The sequence below is a fragment of the Phalacrocorax aristotelis genome, chromosome 3 (assembly GCF_949628215.1).
Source record: "Phalacrocorax aristotelis chromosome 3, bGulAri2.1, whole genome shotgun sequence".
NCBI lineage: Eukaryota > Metazoa > Chordata > Aves > Suliformes > Phalacrocoracidae > Phalacrocorax > Phalacrocorax aristotelis.
The window spans coordinates 40,447,977-40,464,071 of NC_134278.1; the positions used below are offsets into that span (position 1 = coordinate 40,447,977).

Below are 16,095 nucleotides of genomic sequence, written 5' to 3' on the forward strand. Positions count from 1 at the left end.
GACAATGCTTCGACATTGCCAACAGTGACTGCGGGATTTTCAGGTTGAAGAAGTGTTGTTTTTTTTCCTGGTAGTGCTCTGCCAGAGCAGCAGGCACAGCCCATCGTAGCAAAAGCCTCCCTTAACCACTCAGCACAGAGTCACTGCCATCTGCAAAATCATCATTCTTTCCTGTTCTAAATCTAGCAGCCTCAAAGTAAACAAGGGTAGGAGGAGTTTGCCAAATACTTTCCTCAGTTCTTCCCCCTCCAGATGGATGACAGTTCATGCTACATTGACAAATTGATATGGGCTTTGCTTTGGAGTTTGATTTGCCCAAGGGCAGATTACCTGCCGTTACTTTTGCTGCCATACATAGAATTTTCGTTATACAGCTTCTGGGGTATCTCTGATATTTTTTTCCACTGAGGTTTGAATTACCATCCTTGTATCCCGCTGTTAGAAAAATTGGAGGTGATAATTTTTCTTAGACATAAAATTGTGTGATAATTCAGGTTGGAAGGACCTTAGAAAGGCTCTAGTCTGAACTCATGCTCAAAGCGGCATCACCTGTAAGGTCAGACCAGGTAGGTGTGGGCAGGATTTTATTCCTTATATACTTTCAAACCTTGGTGCAGTAAACTGATTCATGGCAGAATACCCAGGAAGTGCATGGCTTGCTGGTTTGGACTTCTATTCTAGGGGCTCTGGTAGTGTGCTAAGGGAGCCTAGCAGGATGTTCTCCAGTTTTTGCCAGGGTACTGCCACCTGACAATTTGTTGGCAGGCCATGTGCTTGTACTAGTGTTTTCCCAGTTTTCTGGTATCTACTTGAGGTGTGGAAGAGTGAAGAGGATTTGACCTCAAGTACTTTGTTGAGGAGCACCCTTGGACTTTTTATGTCCATCATAAACTATGCTGTGATTGTGGTAGCACCACCTGTCATCTGTTGATGACATCCTTTCGGGATCCTCACAAAATCAAAAGCTGGCAAAAGTACTGCAGGAGTTGTCCTTCATTTTAGGATGGTGATTTTTGGACCTCTTTTGTTTCAGTATTGCACAGTATCCCAGTTTTCACCCCTGCTGTGGCCTTGCAAGTGTTCTTACTATGATACACCTCATCAAGGGCTTTCAGAAACATTTCCTTCCTCTAAGGAGAGGAATTCCAGTTGCACTACCAGGATCCAGGTTAGAACCCAAAAGCCTAAGTGTAGGGCTGTAATATGGTAGTTTTAGCTCTAATCTGCAGGTAATGGTTTTCATACCACACAGCAGATAATCACGACCAAACCTAGTGTCGTAGAATGGACTGAACTTCCAGTTCATATGACTTTTCCAGAGGAAGCTGTGTCTTGCAAGTAAATGGGCTGGTCACTTGAGATGCAGAGCAGCCTAGTGTACTTTCTTGAACACTACCAAAATAGTGCCAGTAACAAAGTTGTTATGACAAGAAAAGACTGATGGATTTTAAGAAAGCTAAGTAAATGTGTAGTGCTATGGCAGACTGAATTCCATCTTCACAAGTGTGCATTGGAAGAAATAATTCATACTGTAACCATGCAAAGTAAGGATTTAGGTTCTTGTTAGGGTAGCTTAGTGAAAGCATGTCCAGTAATGAACAGAAGAAGCTCGAGGTCTGATAGATTCTGAAGCAGAAGCTCAGAGGATTGTTAGGGGTGTGTATGGTAATACAGGAGCTGTTACGATGCTATTATAAAGCTGATGGCATAAAGTCTTCTTTTTAAAATGCCGTGTTACGGTTTATTCTGAGTTTCCATAGAATTTTTCAGGTGGGAGCTCAGAGGTGCACAATGAACATCAGAAAGGCCAGAAACATATTTTTTAATAAGTAGAGGGTGAAAAGAGTAAGATTACTTTGTGTACAGTTTTATCAGTTGTTCAGGAGAGCAACAGGAACTCTTCTGTATAATGGAAATGGAGCAGGCATGTGTGCCATCTCTTGGAGATGTCACCTTAACTCCTTTGATAGCTGCCTCATCGATGCTGCTAGAGACGGTCTTTGCCACTTCGTTTAAAATCAAGTTCACTGCTCTGCGTGTGTCACTTTTTGTTGCTAATCTTGATGATGATTTTATTGGAGGCAAGGATTTAATCTTGTTTCTAACATCTATGTTTGAGAGTATATATTGATACCCTGAACTTTTGAGTACAGAGTTCTAGCAGAAGATACATTTTGGATTAGAGACAGATTTTCAAAGGCACATATATAATAAAAGAAATACAAAATGCTGCCACTAAACATGTGCCTTTAAAAGTTTTATCTCCCCCTGCTTTCTTTCACCTTCCCATATATTCCTGCATATACATTTTCTTGCATGAAAATCATCCTGAAGGCAAAAGGCAGTGTAGCAAATGTGGCAGTCATGTAGTTTAGTGGCTTAGTATTTTTTCCTATAAAACATACTTAATGCTTTCCTTTTTTTTTTTCCCCCTTTTATCCTGATTTAGATCTGGAGGAGCTGAATGTTTGCTCTTGTATGGATTTCTCAGAAAAATGTTTACAGGTGTTTTGTAAGCCAAGAGGAAATAATAGGAATTCTCATGAACATTCTTCCAGAAACTAGTTACATTGTTTTATTCTTCCTATGTCACTTGCACTTGGTCAGTAGGGGCTTTTTTTTCTTCTTCCCTGTGGTGTGACAACAGTTAAGCTCATTTGCTTTCCAAGTTACTGTTGAGGCGTTTGACCAGAAGTTCCAAGATGGGAAAGGTGTGTGTTTGCCACACAGTGAGTAGATTAGCATGTTTATAGGTCACAGGAAAACTTAGTGTTATTAAAATTTTACCCTGGAGTTTTAAGGGTTAAAAACTACTCAGGAAACGAGTAGGAAAAGGAAGATATTCTGGTGTTTCCACATTTTTGTAAATAAAATCCCTCTCTGTTTGTTTACAGCAAATACAGGAAGACTTGAATAAGCAGTTATTTGATAACCTAGTGAGTTTTTTGAGGCGGTCTCATTCTGAGTTCCAAGAGAAGACAACAAAATGGACTTGTTGGATGAAGTCCAGAGAAATCCCTACTGCAGCTCTTGTCTTAGGTAATTTTTTAAAGATATATTCTGTTATGTACATCTGAATAAAACTGACACAGATATCAAAGAAAAATATAGTGCCGACTTCTGGCAATTACTGTGAGCAATATCAGCTTCAGAAATGTTGACAGAAGAGACTGGGCTGGAAGAAGGAAGCAGGGTAAGACCTCCTTCCTCTTCTTATTATGCATAATAGTGCAGTAAGGTAACATGTTCCCTAAAGGTCTGTCTTAGGCATTTGGTAGTGATCTGGGGTTTCTTTCCTGATGCACTGGAGATGCTTTGATTCTGTCTCTCTTTCTGCCACCAACATGCTTGGTGGTTTCTATGACTAACCATGGAATTACACAGCTTCTGTATTTCTGATATGTGGTCTTGCAGTATTTCCGATACATGTTCTTGCAGTGCATTTTTATATGTAGGAAAGTAGTGTCGTTATCTTGGAAAAGGAGCAGAGGGTGAAGAAAATAGCTGAAGAACGTGTTACTGAAGTTAGTGAAGTTCTGAAGTATGTCTTTATTTTTCTCTACCTCGTCCCCCCACCTTTCTTTCAAAGGGTTGTAACTATAATCCTAAACCTGGTTCAAGGCAACCTGATTGCATTTTCAATGGATCATTTCAGGGAACCTAAGATCAGGCCTGTGCTCCAAATTTACCACGTAAGCACTAACAAAACTAAGTGCTAAGTAGGCTAAGGTGGTCTACTTTTGTAGGCAGTAGAAAGTGAGATGTTCCTGCTATGAATATTTCTGTGGAAGAAACTGTGAATTGCCTTCTGGAGGGGCTTTTTCTTTTTTTTTTTGGTTGACTAAGGATGTTAACAAAAGCAGTAAAAATTGAGTATTTCATAGTAAATTCAAACAGTTAGTTCATACTAACTCGTAATAATTTTTGTCCTTACTGTGTGAGGATCCAGGTCTCAGGTGTATGCACTGCTCTTCTAGAGGAGGTGAATTTTATCATCTTAGACGACTGTGGATGGCTTTTGAGGGTATGAGGAGCAGGGAAGTTAGAAAACTATTGTTTGCAGGTTTGCACCCTTGAGAAATCTTTCTTCTTTAAAAAAAAAAACCTAAACAAAAACAAAAAACTCACACAAACTATATGAGGGGTCTTTGCAGTGATTCCTTGTTCCTTTTAATCAGCTAGCATTAACATGTATGTCTAATCTTCTGCTAGTGTTTCGTCTTTCCTCATAGATGATGCAATGCTTTTCATTCCTTCCTTGAATATTTGAGTTATCTTCTGGTTTTTGTCTGCTGTTCAGTTTGTTATTTAATCATTGTGGTCATGGATCACAGGAAAAATGCCCTTAAAAATTTGTCTGTCTTCTAGGTGTAAATGTTACAGATCATGACTTGACTTTTAGAAGTCTCTCAGAAGTCCTTCAAAATAGCATTACTCCTTATATAGCCTTGCTGGAAGCCAAAGATTGCCCGGGTAAATATTTCAATAGCTTTGCTTCTTCATCTGAATAGGCTGCCAATTAACTAGAAATTCTAGCTTTTGCCCCCAAATGTAAGAAGAATAGGAGGGAGGGTTATTGAAGACTTTCTAAATATTTGCTCAAACCCATGTTAACATAGCAGTAATGCCTACTGTGTTTTAAGAGGTATCCAGTTCTGTTTAAAACAATGAAGACTGAAATACTACTTAGTTGCAGCATAAATGTCAAGAGCGTGCTGCTTAGTGTAGTGCAAGTTGATATCATAGGTTGGCTTTCCTGCTGTTTAATTGGACAGCATATATACGCATTCCACTTTTTGAATGCTTACAGTCACATTATTACAGTGAAGGAATAGGTAGAACAACATTTTGTCCCACTCTCCTTGCTCCGTTTTATTTTTTAAGAAAAAAGATTAAAATCAGTTATCCCCAGATCTGTGGATTGGATGCCTTATTTATTTTTAGGTCACTCTAATAGGACGTGGCTGGAATTCAGGAAAGGTGAAAGGCCAACAACTTAACCTGAACTGTTGCTATCTAGGCAAATTAGTAGGATAATTTTTATTGCATTAACAATATGCATATCATGAATACTTTCAAGCTTTCTGGAGCATGAGGTGTGCATTCTGGAGAGAGAAGGAGAATAATTAGGCAAGTGAAAAATAATAAGTGTTAACTTGGGGTAATTTTTTAGAGTATGAGTTGGAGAAGCGTGACTGAATAACCAAATGTCTTTATTGTGTGTCTGAAAAATGTGTTGTGAAGGCATAAAAAATCTGATGCAGAAGCTGATGGGGCAGCTGATGAACTGCTCTATAGATGTGAACTCATTGGAAGATGAGGACTACGTGCAGGTTTCCCAGAATAGAATACGTTGTTCAATGACTTCTCTTATTAACTGGTATGAAAGTGTAACAAAGGTATGTTTGTGGGTTGTTTTTTTTTTGTTTTTTCTTTTTTTTTTTTGTATCACCAGTTTATAAAAATGCCTGACCTTTAGATGCTTTTAAAGAAGAAACTGAAAAACTCAAATTTCTATGCCATAGTGAAAAAATTCAAAAAGTTAGCTTTTCATTTAATACTAAGAAATAACTGGGATTAAGTGACCTGAATATAAAACTGTAACATATATAAGAAATGTAGAGTTAGTTTTTGATGAGCTTATGACTGTCACAATTCTGAAAAACAATCAAAAAGTACTACTTTATCATCTGTTTAATTGCGAACTAGAAGCTTAAAATGCAGTATCAACTTCTTGCCAGATGCTTTTCTCCCAGGAGTGCTGTTTTGTTTATTAAAACAAAACTTTATTAAAGAACAGCCATCCAGGGGAAGGGCACCATGTTAGTGCTCATGTGCCGTTATGTCACCTGCAGGCCATGCTACATTGATAAGCAGTGAGAAAATAACTTTCAAAATTTTTTATATCTTTGTATTTAATAAAGTTAATGAAGTTATAGGTTTTGTTTCTGTCACGAATAAAAGTTAGAACTGATTTTATGATGACTTCATCAAAGCTGTGTGTTAAATAAAAGCTTAACGAGCACATGCTCGTTTTATTACTGGGTAAAGATATATAGGAAATGGGCAATGTCCATGTACACAACTCAAATCTTCCCCCTCAGTCCCAACAGAATTTCACCAGCTCTGCTATTCTTGCCTTTGTTGGAATGTGGGTTTTTAAAATTTGTTTATTCTTTGTACTTCCTGCTGTGCCAAACAGAAGGAAGAAAATTTGCAATTCTAGATCCTAAGAATAAATATGACTGTAGCAAAAAGTCAGTCATGTCACTTTGGACCATTGTAATATCGCAGATGTGATTCAATCTTTTTATTTTTTCTGTCTTCTGCTTATTAATGCATAGCAAACGTCTTCAAAGAAAACAGATTCAGAAACTCCGAGCAAAAAAAGAACTTCCTCTTCTAGACAGTGGCAGTCTCCTCCAGTTGTAGTTATATTCAAAGACATGGAAAGTTTCACCACAAAAGTACTTCAAGACTTTATAGTCATCAGCAGGTAAAGTGACCTGAAGTTTTAGTTCTTCTTTTCCTTTACCCATTTTCTATTTGTAGCTGTTTTGAAGTGTAACAATGAGGCCCATGGAGAGTTGGAATCAAATATTGATGCTGCTTCTTTGCAGCAGTGATTGAGCGAAAACCTATTAGCTAGGTTTTGGGGATAAACTGTCCTAAAGCTAACTTGGGACTCTGAACCAGAGTACCTAGGGGCTGGGCTGAGACATTGGTTGGCTGAATTAATCCTTTACATAAGAAGATTTATTGGTACTAGTTGTTACAGAATTTGCAATTGTGAAACTAATTTTTTTAAATGCATAGATCTTTCTTCTGTAGACTTTTAAAATTCTTTTTGGAGTATGGTTTTTGCATGGTACTGAAGTAATACTGCTTAAAGGTCACTAGCTTACTAATAGGAGTATATAAAACTTACTCAGAGAATTTCTCAGTATTGGCCAGGATCTGTAATGAGTAGCTGATACTTCAGGTGCTCCCATGCTTTGTCCTTTCTTAACCTGTCTTCCTTAATATGATTTCATGCATTCTAATGAAAAACCCATACTGTCCTCCAAAAAAAGCATTTTACACTTAGTCCCCAGGTTGAAACTACAGTTGCAGCAGAATTGGGGCTGCAGTTGTACAACTAATTCAGCTGCAATGTGCACACCTGACATGACATCTAAACAAGGCTAGGCAGTTTCACTTGCTGAGAGACTCACAATAAAAATATCTTACTGCTTCAGATCTGGCAGATGGATTCTCTGGGGAACATTTCAAGAAGCAAAATCAGAAATGCACAATTATCTGGAAATAATTAGGGTGCAAGGCAGGGTAAAATGAGGTTTTAATTGTTTAAGTGTTGTGTTTTATTTTGCTTTTTGTGGCAAGGATAAATACCTAATTATGAGCAGTTCAGGTCTGTCAGTCTACTACTTGCAAATACAGTTTTTTCATAGACTGTGTGTCTCTTCAGAAAAAAAGGTTTAGAGGATTTAAGTGATCTTATAACTAAAGATGTTCTCGACTAAAGTAAAATAGAAGATGGGTAAAATAGAAGCTTGGCAGAGCTGCATAATACTTTGAAAAAGATCTTTGGGTTAATTGTAGAGCTTGGGTTTATTCTCTCCATTTCAGTCTTAAACATGTTTAATAATAAGGGTGAAGTGGGTAAATGTGAGAGGTTCTAATTTGTTAATCACAAGATCCAATTTTCCCCAATTTATTCTTTTAGGTAATGAACAGTGGACAGTAATTTATGAAGTTTATTGGTTTTATGTTTAAGTCTCTAGCAGTGACTTTTGAGAAGTTAAAGACATGAAGTAATTGTGGGATAACAACACAAAGGTCAAAAAGTTGCTGTGGTGAAAAAAGAGGAAGGGAAAAAATTGACAATTTTAACCTACATGATATTTAAGATAGCAGAATTCGTATCTCCTTGAAAATAATAAAATGAAAATAATGATGAAATAATACTGAGAACACTGTATTTTATATTATTTGTATGCTGTTCATAACGAATACAGCATTCAGTCCTGGATATCAGTTCGCAAAGCATATACTAAAAAATTATCTGAAGAGGAAGATTGATTCTGGAGAAGTTGGAATTCTTTTTAAGTATAATGGGAATGTAGAATGTTAGAGGACTTTCATATTTATTTTACATTTATTAAATGGTGTAAAATCTGTACATTTTCTTGAGACTGTTAGCTGTTTAATGTCTCTTCTTATTTTTTCTTGATTTCTTTTGAAAAAATCATAAGATTCAGTTCTCTGAATAAAAGTTTTGAGGAAGATTGGACCAGTACAATCCTCTAACTGAAAAGATACTTTTTATGCCGCTTTCTGAAATTTTAATCCTACAATGTAATTTATTTTCTACTTTAGGGCTTTAAACAGCTTCCCTTCTTTCTCATTTTACTCCACATCAAAACTCTTCTGGTTTTTTGTTTTACAACAAATTTTGTTTTACAAAACTTTTTGTGTCTTACAACAAATCTTTTCATTTACACCTTTCTGCGTCTAAGCTCAGTGCTGTAGTAGGAACATAATGCATTTGTTTCATGATTTTCTATAATGTAACTATTATTTTCTCCCTACCCCCATGATCTAGTCAGCATATCCATGAATTACCTCTAGTACTGATTTTTGGAATCGCTACATCTCCAATGATTATCCACAGCCTACTTCCTCACTCTGTTTCCTCTCTGCTGTGCATAGAGCTTTTCCAGTCCCTTTCCTGCAAGGACCACCTGTCTACTATAATTGACAAGGTAATTCCCTTTCTAAACAGGAGTGTGTGTGTATATTCAAGCCCAGCGTACACGTGTGGCCTTTAAAAATAGGTTTGTCTGAAACTTTCGAAATGCAGCCTGTTCCTGAGAGCTGTGGAGTTTGGATAATTCTACTCATAGCTGCAGAGTAGCTTAATACTGAAAGCTTCGTTGTCACATTGAGACACACTCACACATCTGCTTTCATCTTTCATTTGCATTGACATCTGTGCATACATACTGGGGCAATTACACTTTGACTTTCCCACCTCTTCATTAAAGTAGTACTTTGATTTCAGTTTTACTTTGTTCCAGAAAAAGATAGCTTTAAACATAGAAAAAAAAGTCAGTTCAGCCTGAGTTTTGCTGCCTGTTATCCAAATGGTCAAACCATACAGACGCTGTGCCTGTGCAATTCTTCATATGCTGCTTTGTGCAGGATTTCCAAAATCACTGTTACGCATGCTGAATGTAGTGGTGTCCCTTGTTGTTACAGCCATCTCTGTTCTGTTGTTTGTAGCTTTAAAAATAAATACAAAAGTAGTGTTAAGCAAAACTTACTAATGTGCAATGTCTGAAGTTGAAGGTACTTACAAAGATGTGGTGAAATGAGAAACTGAAAATCAATCTTTGCATGGATATTTTAGTAGAAATACTGTTTTTGGAAGTTGGCAGTGTATTTAATATCTCATTTAGTTGAATGCTAACACATATTGAGGGTTGTATCAAATTGTACGTATAAATTTTGCTGAGTTGAATGCAGAAAAGAATTTCTGCTATATGGCTACTTTTCCTTTTTGTCTCCCTTAGCTGCTCCTGACAGCCCAGTTTCCCTTTAAACTGGGTGAGAAAGTTCTGCAGGTTCTCATCAACATATTCTTGTACCATGATTTTTCTGTCCAGAATTTTATCAAAGGATTTCAGGTACGTAATGGTAACAAGAACTCAAATTATGGTTCTGAAAACAAAGTGTAAATACTAGGCACTGAAAAATTTCTTGGTCCTAATCTTGCTGTTGCTGAATTGGATTAAAAATGTCCCTTTGGAAATAGTTTGGATCCATGAGCAGATGGGTGTTTTAAATTTAAAACCTTGTCTGCTAAGGTTTTTAAGGAAAAGTTGTAGGACAGGTATGAAAAAGCATGTGAGAGCTTACTCTGCCATGAAAAAACTAAAGGTTAAATTTAAAAGGGTAATCTGCCTTAGTGGGTAGAAAGGCCTATGTTTTGCTATAGATTAACTTGTAGCTTGTGACACCCCTGGCAGAACACTCCATCTCTGATCCTCTGTGCCATGTCCTTGTTATCTGGTTTGTCGTGGTGTGAGTAGGCTACAGCAGTGTTGCTTCCCCGCTTGAACTCTTCCAGCACAGTTTCTGGATGCACATTTCTTACCTTTTCAGGGCAACAGGAGCTGTAGGTCAGTCACTTCATGCCTGAGTAGGTCATGCTTGTGCTCCAAGCAGCTGTGCAGCAATGTGGGAGTTACATTTACCCTCTCAGCAGACATAGAAGGCTTCAAGGTTTCCAAAAATAGTCTGTACAGAGCATGATAATTATATTTTTATTGCCTTATATAGATCTTCATATCTAGATTCCTGTGTCTGAGTCTCCTTGTGGCTTTTGTAGATTGCGGACAAGAGTTCTCCAAAGAATTTGTAGTCTCTGTAATCTGTTTTAATGCAGGATTGTGAAACTGTTTCTTTCTTTCCTGGTTCCATGTGTGAACCTGTTAGTAAAACACGCCCTTTTAGTGCCATATACCTTTAAAGTGTCTCAGATTCTTTGATATCTAAGACTGAATGATTATACATGGCCAGGAGAAATATCCTGGCTGTAGTACCTCTTCCTGCAGACAGACCTGTGCAGGCTTTCATAGTTTTCAACTCCTCTTATTTGAAAGTCATCAGGATTTAATGATTCCCCATTGGCCTGATTGGAAAATACAAGTCCTGGCCCTGACAGCATATGGCTATGTCCTTGAGCGTTAAAAATATTCAAGGATGAAGCAATTTCAGGTCAGGCTTCTTAAGTGACAGATACAAGGGATCACCATCATCTCATTATGTCTAGGACTGATGTTAACTTTTCTGACAGGAAGTATCTCTCCTTTTTGACAGTTTTTATGTTTTAAAACTTTTTAGTGAGGTAGTCTGGGGTTTTGTTTTGTTTTTAAGAATAGATGTGATGAGTATACGATGCTACTATTCTGCAAGGGCCTGATGCTACAAACATTTAGTGCAGCTGAAATCGGTGTTAAAGTGTGTTTGTATATATGCATAGTGAGAGCTTAGCAGTGTATTTTTGTGTACATGAGACAGAAGTTGAAATTGGGACTGTGATAAGTTTGCTTGTGTGCAGTAGTTGCTTCTCATATCTTTAAATATACTTTTTGTTATTTATGAGCATTGGAGTGGAATATGTAACCTAAAGAATGCAGCAATACACATAACTACAGCTTGTCAAATATTTTCTATTCACTTATTGTTATGTAAGGCGGGGGAAAGATGATGTAATGAAAATTAATAACGTTTACAGCAAAAAAGGTGACTGTATTTCAAATTGAATAAGCAGTGTCCTGTAGTGACTTACGGAATATTTATGAGATGTAATGAATTTTTTTAAAGGAATACCATTACTACCATTGTAGTATATGCACTGTAGTAATAAGAAAGCATTAAAAGCTCGATATAGCCGGGAGGATGAATTTTATTAACATCACTGGTTTTCGTTTTGGTTTTCAGCTCTGTATTGTGGAGCACTTCTATTCCCAGCCTCTTAGTGTACTGTGTTGCCAACTGGTAGATGCTAAGAAGAAAGTAAATTATTTCTCACATAATCAGTGTGAAAACATTCGAAGACTGCCCTCTTTTAGAAGGTAAAAGGAGAAATAAATTTTTGGACAATCTAGTATTTAGTCAGCTTTAAAAAAGATAAAGGAATCTGTAAATGTAGCTCCATGAAAACTGTACATCACTTGTGTGTATGTTTCTATAGCAAAGGTAACTCAATCAAAAGGAGAGTTCTAAATTTCAGGAAGCCTTAATCTTCTGGTCTAGAGAGTACAACTTCTGTGATGTGTAATCATGTGAAATTTTCTTTCTCATGTTCTTAATACAGAAACAAGCTATTATGACAACTAACCATAAGTCACTTTTGAAATTGTTAAATTGACTTGGAGCACAATCTCTAGGGTTTGGGAGTGGCCTTTCATTTTACTGGATTTGACTGTCCCTGTCTTTCCAAATAAATCTTTATAGCAGTATAAACCTTTTTATTTTTTTAAGCCTATGATCTTTAATCATACTTTGCAATATAATTTTTATTTTCTTGTTTTTTCTTGCCATCAGGTATGTGGAAAGTCAGGCATCAGAGAAACAGATTGCACTGCTGACAGTAGACGACTTCCTAAAGGTAAAATTTTAAGAATGTCTTTAGAGAGCAAGAATAACTTTCCCAATACATTAGTTTGTGGAGCATAATAAAATACAAGACTAAGATGTATAGTTCTTTATAACATCTTTCATCATAATGTGCTTCATGTCCAGTAATGGAGAATTAGGATTAGTAGGTCAAAATTCCAAATCTCTAGGGTTGCCAGGTGTACCTTATACAAAGCTGCCCAACTTTTTTACATCAAGTTTTTGACGCAAGTTTTTTTACATCAACTTTTAGCTATGTCTAGAAATATAACTGCTTAAAAAGAAGGTTACAAGGTTTATTTATGGCCTGGTCTTTTAATGCTTACTCGGACTGACTTTCTTGGAAGGTCAGTGAAGTGTTTGAAGAATGAGTAGGTAATCTTGGAGGTTATTTCATAAGCTCTTAATCCTCTATACCCTCTGTGTAGTTTCTGATTGAACTCAGTAGGGCAGTCTGGGTCCCGAGGCACACATTCACACTAAATGTCATACAGGATTAAAACTTTAATTTATGTTACATGTTTTATCTGAACGTTTGTCAAGTGATTAAAGTCAGGCTACTACTATTGTGAGCCCTGTAGGAATTCACCAACAAAGATCTGTTAGTTATTTTCACCAGCTCAGCCACTCCCAGCAGAAGCATTGCTCTGAGTAAAGGGTTTCTTTTAACTCCTTCATCTCAAGTATAGCTAACCTGTCAGGCAAATGGCACTACTAGAGATAAAGCAATTAATTTATCCTAGCAGAGCTTCCTAGTCTGTAAGGGCTTTTCAAGTGTGAAGAGCAACGGTAATGGCTGGAAGAGATGTTGGTAGCAGGCAAGTTTCCAAGTGCAGTGCAATTACAGCAGCCAAGGTGAGACGTGATTTATACATGAATTTATGATCCATAGTCTTCAGTGGCAAAAACAGCTTAAGCTAATGCTGTTCCCTTGCTGTTCATATGCACCTCAGCAGATGCGCCACCAGAACTGTTTGTGTGGTTGTGCAACAAATGTAATCACAGAAACAATCCAATTAAAGTAACCTGACCAAAAAAAAAAAAGACGAGACATGGGAATTTTTTTGCTGGATTGTTTCCGCAGAATTATTTCCCCAATGTAGTTCACTCTGCAGGTGCATAAATGCTTCTGTTGAAACAACAGGAGGGAAGGAGTGGGAATGAGCAGCTGAGACATTATTTCTTTGTTTAAAGTCTAAAGACCATGTAATGGGCTGCTACTTTGAAAGCTGAATACTCATCAACTTAAAGTTTATATGTTTTAGACTTTGTGTTTAATAATATACCCCTTACTTCACAAGCCCCACCCTGCAAATTTGGGAAAGAAGCCAGAATTCTTGTGCATGGGATGCTTCTGACAAATTTTAATTGAAGACACTTGTTCTAATTTCTACAATAGGGGTAGGACTATTGTTGCGTTGCCAAGCTGGCAGTGTAGTCTACTTGGGGAGAAAAAGCCCTACTGCTGCATTAATGAGGTGCTGTTGATTCCGTATGTCACACTAATCTACAATATCATTCCGAACTTTGGAAACACTTTCAAAGTCACCATGGTACTACTTCATATAAATTTACTGTTCATGTTCAGGACCAGGTAAACTTGCTGTTCAAGCTTAGCACCTAAACCTGCAATACCCTGTGTCAGCTGCAATTTATATTCCATGTTGTTACCACTTTTTTTAATAACTATGTGAAGAGTTCCACCTATTCAGAATAATCAGTTTTAAAAGCAGTTTTACATCCCAGTTACTTAAAACTCTGTGTGAAAATTCTCATGGCAAATTTCATTTGAAATTATATAAATGTGGCAATCTATATTTATGGAAATAACATTGCATAGTCTTCTAATAACGTTTTCAAACTCTTCTAAAACAATATGCCTTCTCACTCCATTACTTGGCAAAATACAGTACTCCATTGCAATTTATGTATATTAACTACTTCAGTCTTGAGCTGGGAAACAAGACGAGGGAATACAGATGCTATAATGCTCTGGGTTTGGGGGAATAAGATTGATGTAGCAGCATTAGAGGGAACTTGTTTTCTTCTCAGCTTTTTTTGTGGTGGGGATAATTTTTATTTTTTAATGATCCTGCTTAGAATTAAAATATAAACTTGTGAGTGTCTATCCTAAGGTCTTGGAAGTCATTTAAACAATTGCTCTATCAGCGACCCTTAAATTTTAATAGATAGAGAGTCTGTGGGGAGAAATGTTTTTAATGTTTTTAATAATCTTGAACTTTCTTAACATCAGAAAGCTCTCTGCAGCACTAAGGGTCTTTGTTACTTTCAGTCTTTGCAGTCGATACTTAATCTTTCCATATGTCAGTACTTCCTTATATTGCCTGCAGATAGGTTTTGCTTCTTTTTTAATCTTTGATACTCTTTGTTTCAGTTTAACTTTAGAAAACTTCAGTGCCTTGGGTTTTTTTTTCTCTTTCCATTTGGAATAGTTTGCTCAGAGTTGAGCAAAATGGCAATAAAATATGTAGAGAATCCTGTGGGTTTTTTCCTCTTTCTTTGATTGAAGACAGGTGAGAGATGATCTTCTGACTCAGAAACTTAAATGTAATGAGCCCAAAGTACTTTAATACAGCTACCAGAAATTTTGAGTGTGGTCTTCCAGAAGTGTTGCATATGCTTCCATGGGAGGCCAGTAATAATGAGATACCATCCAGTAAATTCAGTAGCAGTGGTTAATAACTTTTTTCCTAATACATGATTAACTTTTTTCTGCAGTTCTCAGTCTATGAATAAACAGAAGTCAAAGTAAAAGCACGTAGGAGTAGCAACAGCATATTCCTTTCTTTTCAGTGAACTGGTCTTTTTACGTATACTAATTAATAAATGCAGCAGCCACCCACAATTTAAGAAATAAATCTTGAAATGCATTTGTAATACAAAAATGTAAATAACAAGGATTTTAGTAAAATAGCTATATAATTTCTCATTGCCTATTAAAGGTATAGCATATAGTCTTGTTTTTGTGAGATGACATACCAAATCTGAAGGCTAAATGTAGTTGAAAATGGTAAAATAATAATGCTAAACAATAACAATTCTCCAGTGACATGGAGGAGGAAGAAAGTAAAGTTAACAATATGCAACGTGATTGCAATGAACTGTTGAAATACAGCTTTTTTGCATAGTGGTCTTAATTTAACACTGGTGATTTAAATCATAGCACACCACAATGTCAAAACTTCAGAGTCATTTTAAGTACTTTGTGAGAGTTTTAAATAAATGGATGTCAGAATGACTTAACAAAGCAATTATTCCGTCACTGTAGGAAACTACACAGAAGTTGCTGGAGGACTTGCATGTTTACCACGAAAATTATGTTTCAGTTCTGAGATGCCTTCATGTTTTGACATCTTCTCTTCCAAAGTATCCTTTGGGCAAGCAGGTGATGTACTGTTATTCCATTTTAGTAAAACATGGGGGAGGGTTGTTTCAAAGTATGACATCTGAATAAGTATTTATTCTTCCTCTCCGTTCACTAATCTGGTGCTTTGCCCCCTATTTCTTAAAATGGAGACAGATGCTTTCTTGCTATGGGCTGAGGGCAACAGTGTGTGGTTTCTTCAGTGGTGTGGATGATACCTTGTCAGTTAACAGGAAGGAGTTTCCAGGAGGAGGTAGATCAGCAAAAGAACCGCGCGTTGACTTTCCCACTTCCGTGCTTATCTGTATGCATTGCAGACAATGTATACTCTTCTACCACCTATTAGCTCACTAGTCTGAATTTGACTGAATTTGATGAAGAGACTGAGTTTTAGCAACCTCTGTACAGAATAAAATGATAGTAAAGGAACAGTGATAATTGCTCCTAATAGCCATATTGCTCTAATGTCATTAAATCCACCTTCTCATGCAAAGCAATTTCTTCTTCCCCGAGAAGAGCAATAT

At 36.8% G+C, this 16,095-nt stretch overlaps 1 protein-coding gene across 5 annotated transcripts in view; it reads left to right on the plus strand.

Moving 5' to 3' along the window:
• ORC3 (origin recognition complex subunit 3) overlaps positions 1-16,095 on the plus strand; it is a 66,203-nt gene that overhangs the window by 37,628 nt on the left and 12,480 nt on the right. For all 5 annotated transcript variants that reach the window (XM_075087242.1, XM_075087241.1, XM_075087238.1 and 2 more), the window contains 9 exons: positions 2,895-3,039; positions 4,369-4,473; positions 5,245-5,399; positions 6,345-6,496; positions 8,606-8,765; positions 9,576-9,689; positions 11,509-11,642; positions 12,115-12,178; positions 15,476-15,592. In XM_075087242.1, the coding sequence (XP_074943343.1) occupies positions 3,000-3,039; positions 4,369-4,473; positions 5,245-5,399; positions 6,345-6,496; positions 8,606-8,765; positions 9,576-9,689; positions 11,509-11,642; positions 12,115-12,178; positions 15,476-15,592 (1,041 nt within the window). In that variant the 5' untranslated portion in view covers positions 2,895-2,999. The remainder of the gene's footprint in view (positions 1-2,894; positions 3,040-4,368; positions 4,474-5,244; positions 5,400-6,344; positions 6,497-8,605; positions 8,766-9,575; positions 9,690-11,508; positions 11,643-12,114; positions 12,179-15,475; positions 15,593-16,095) is intronic.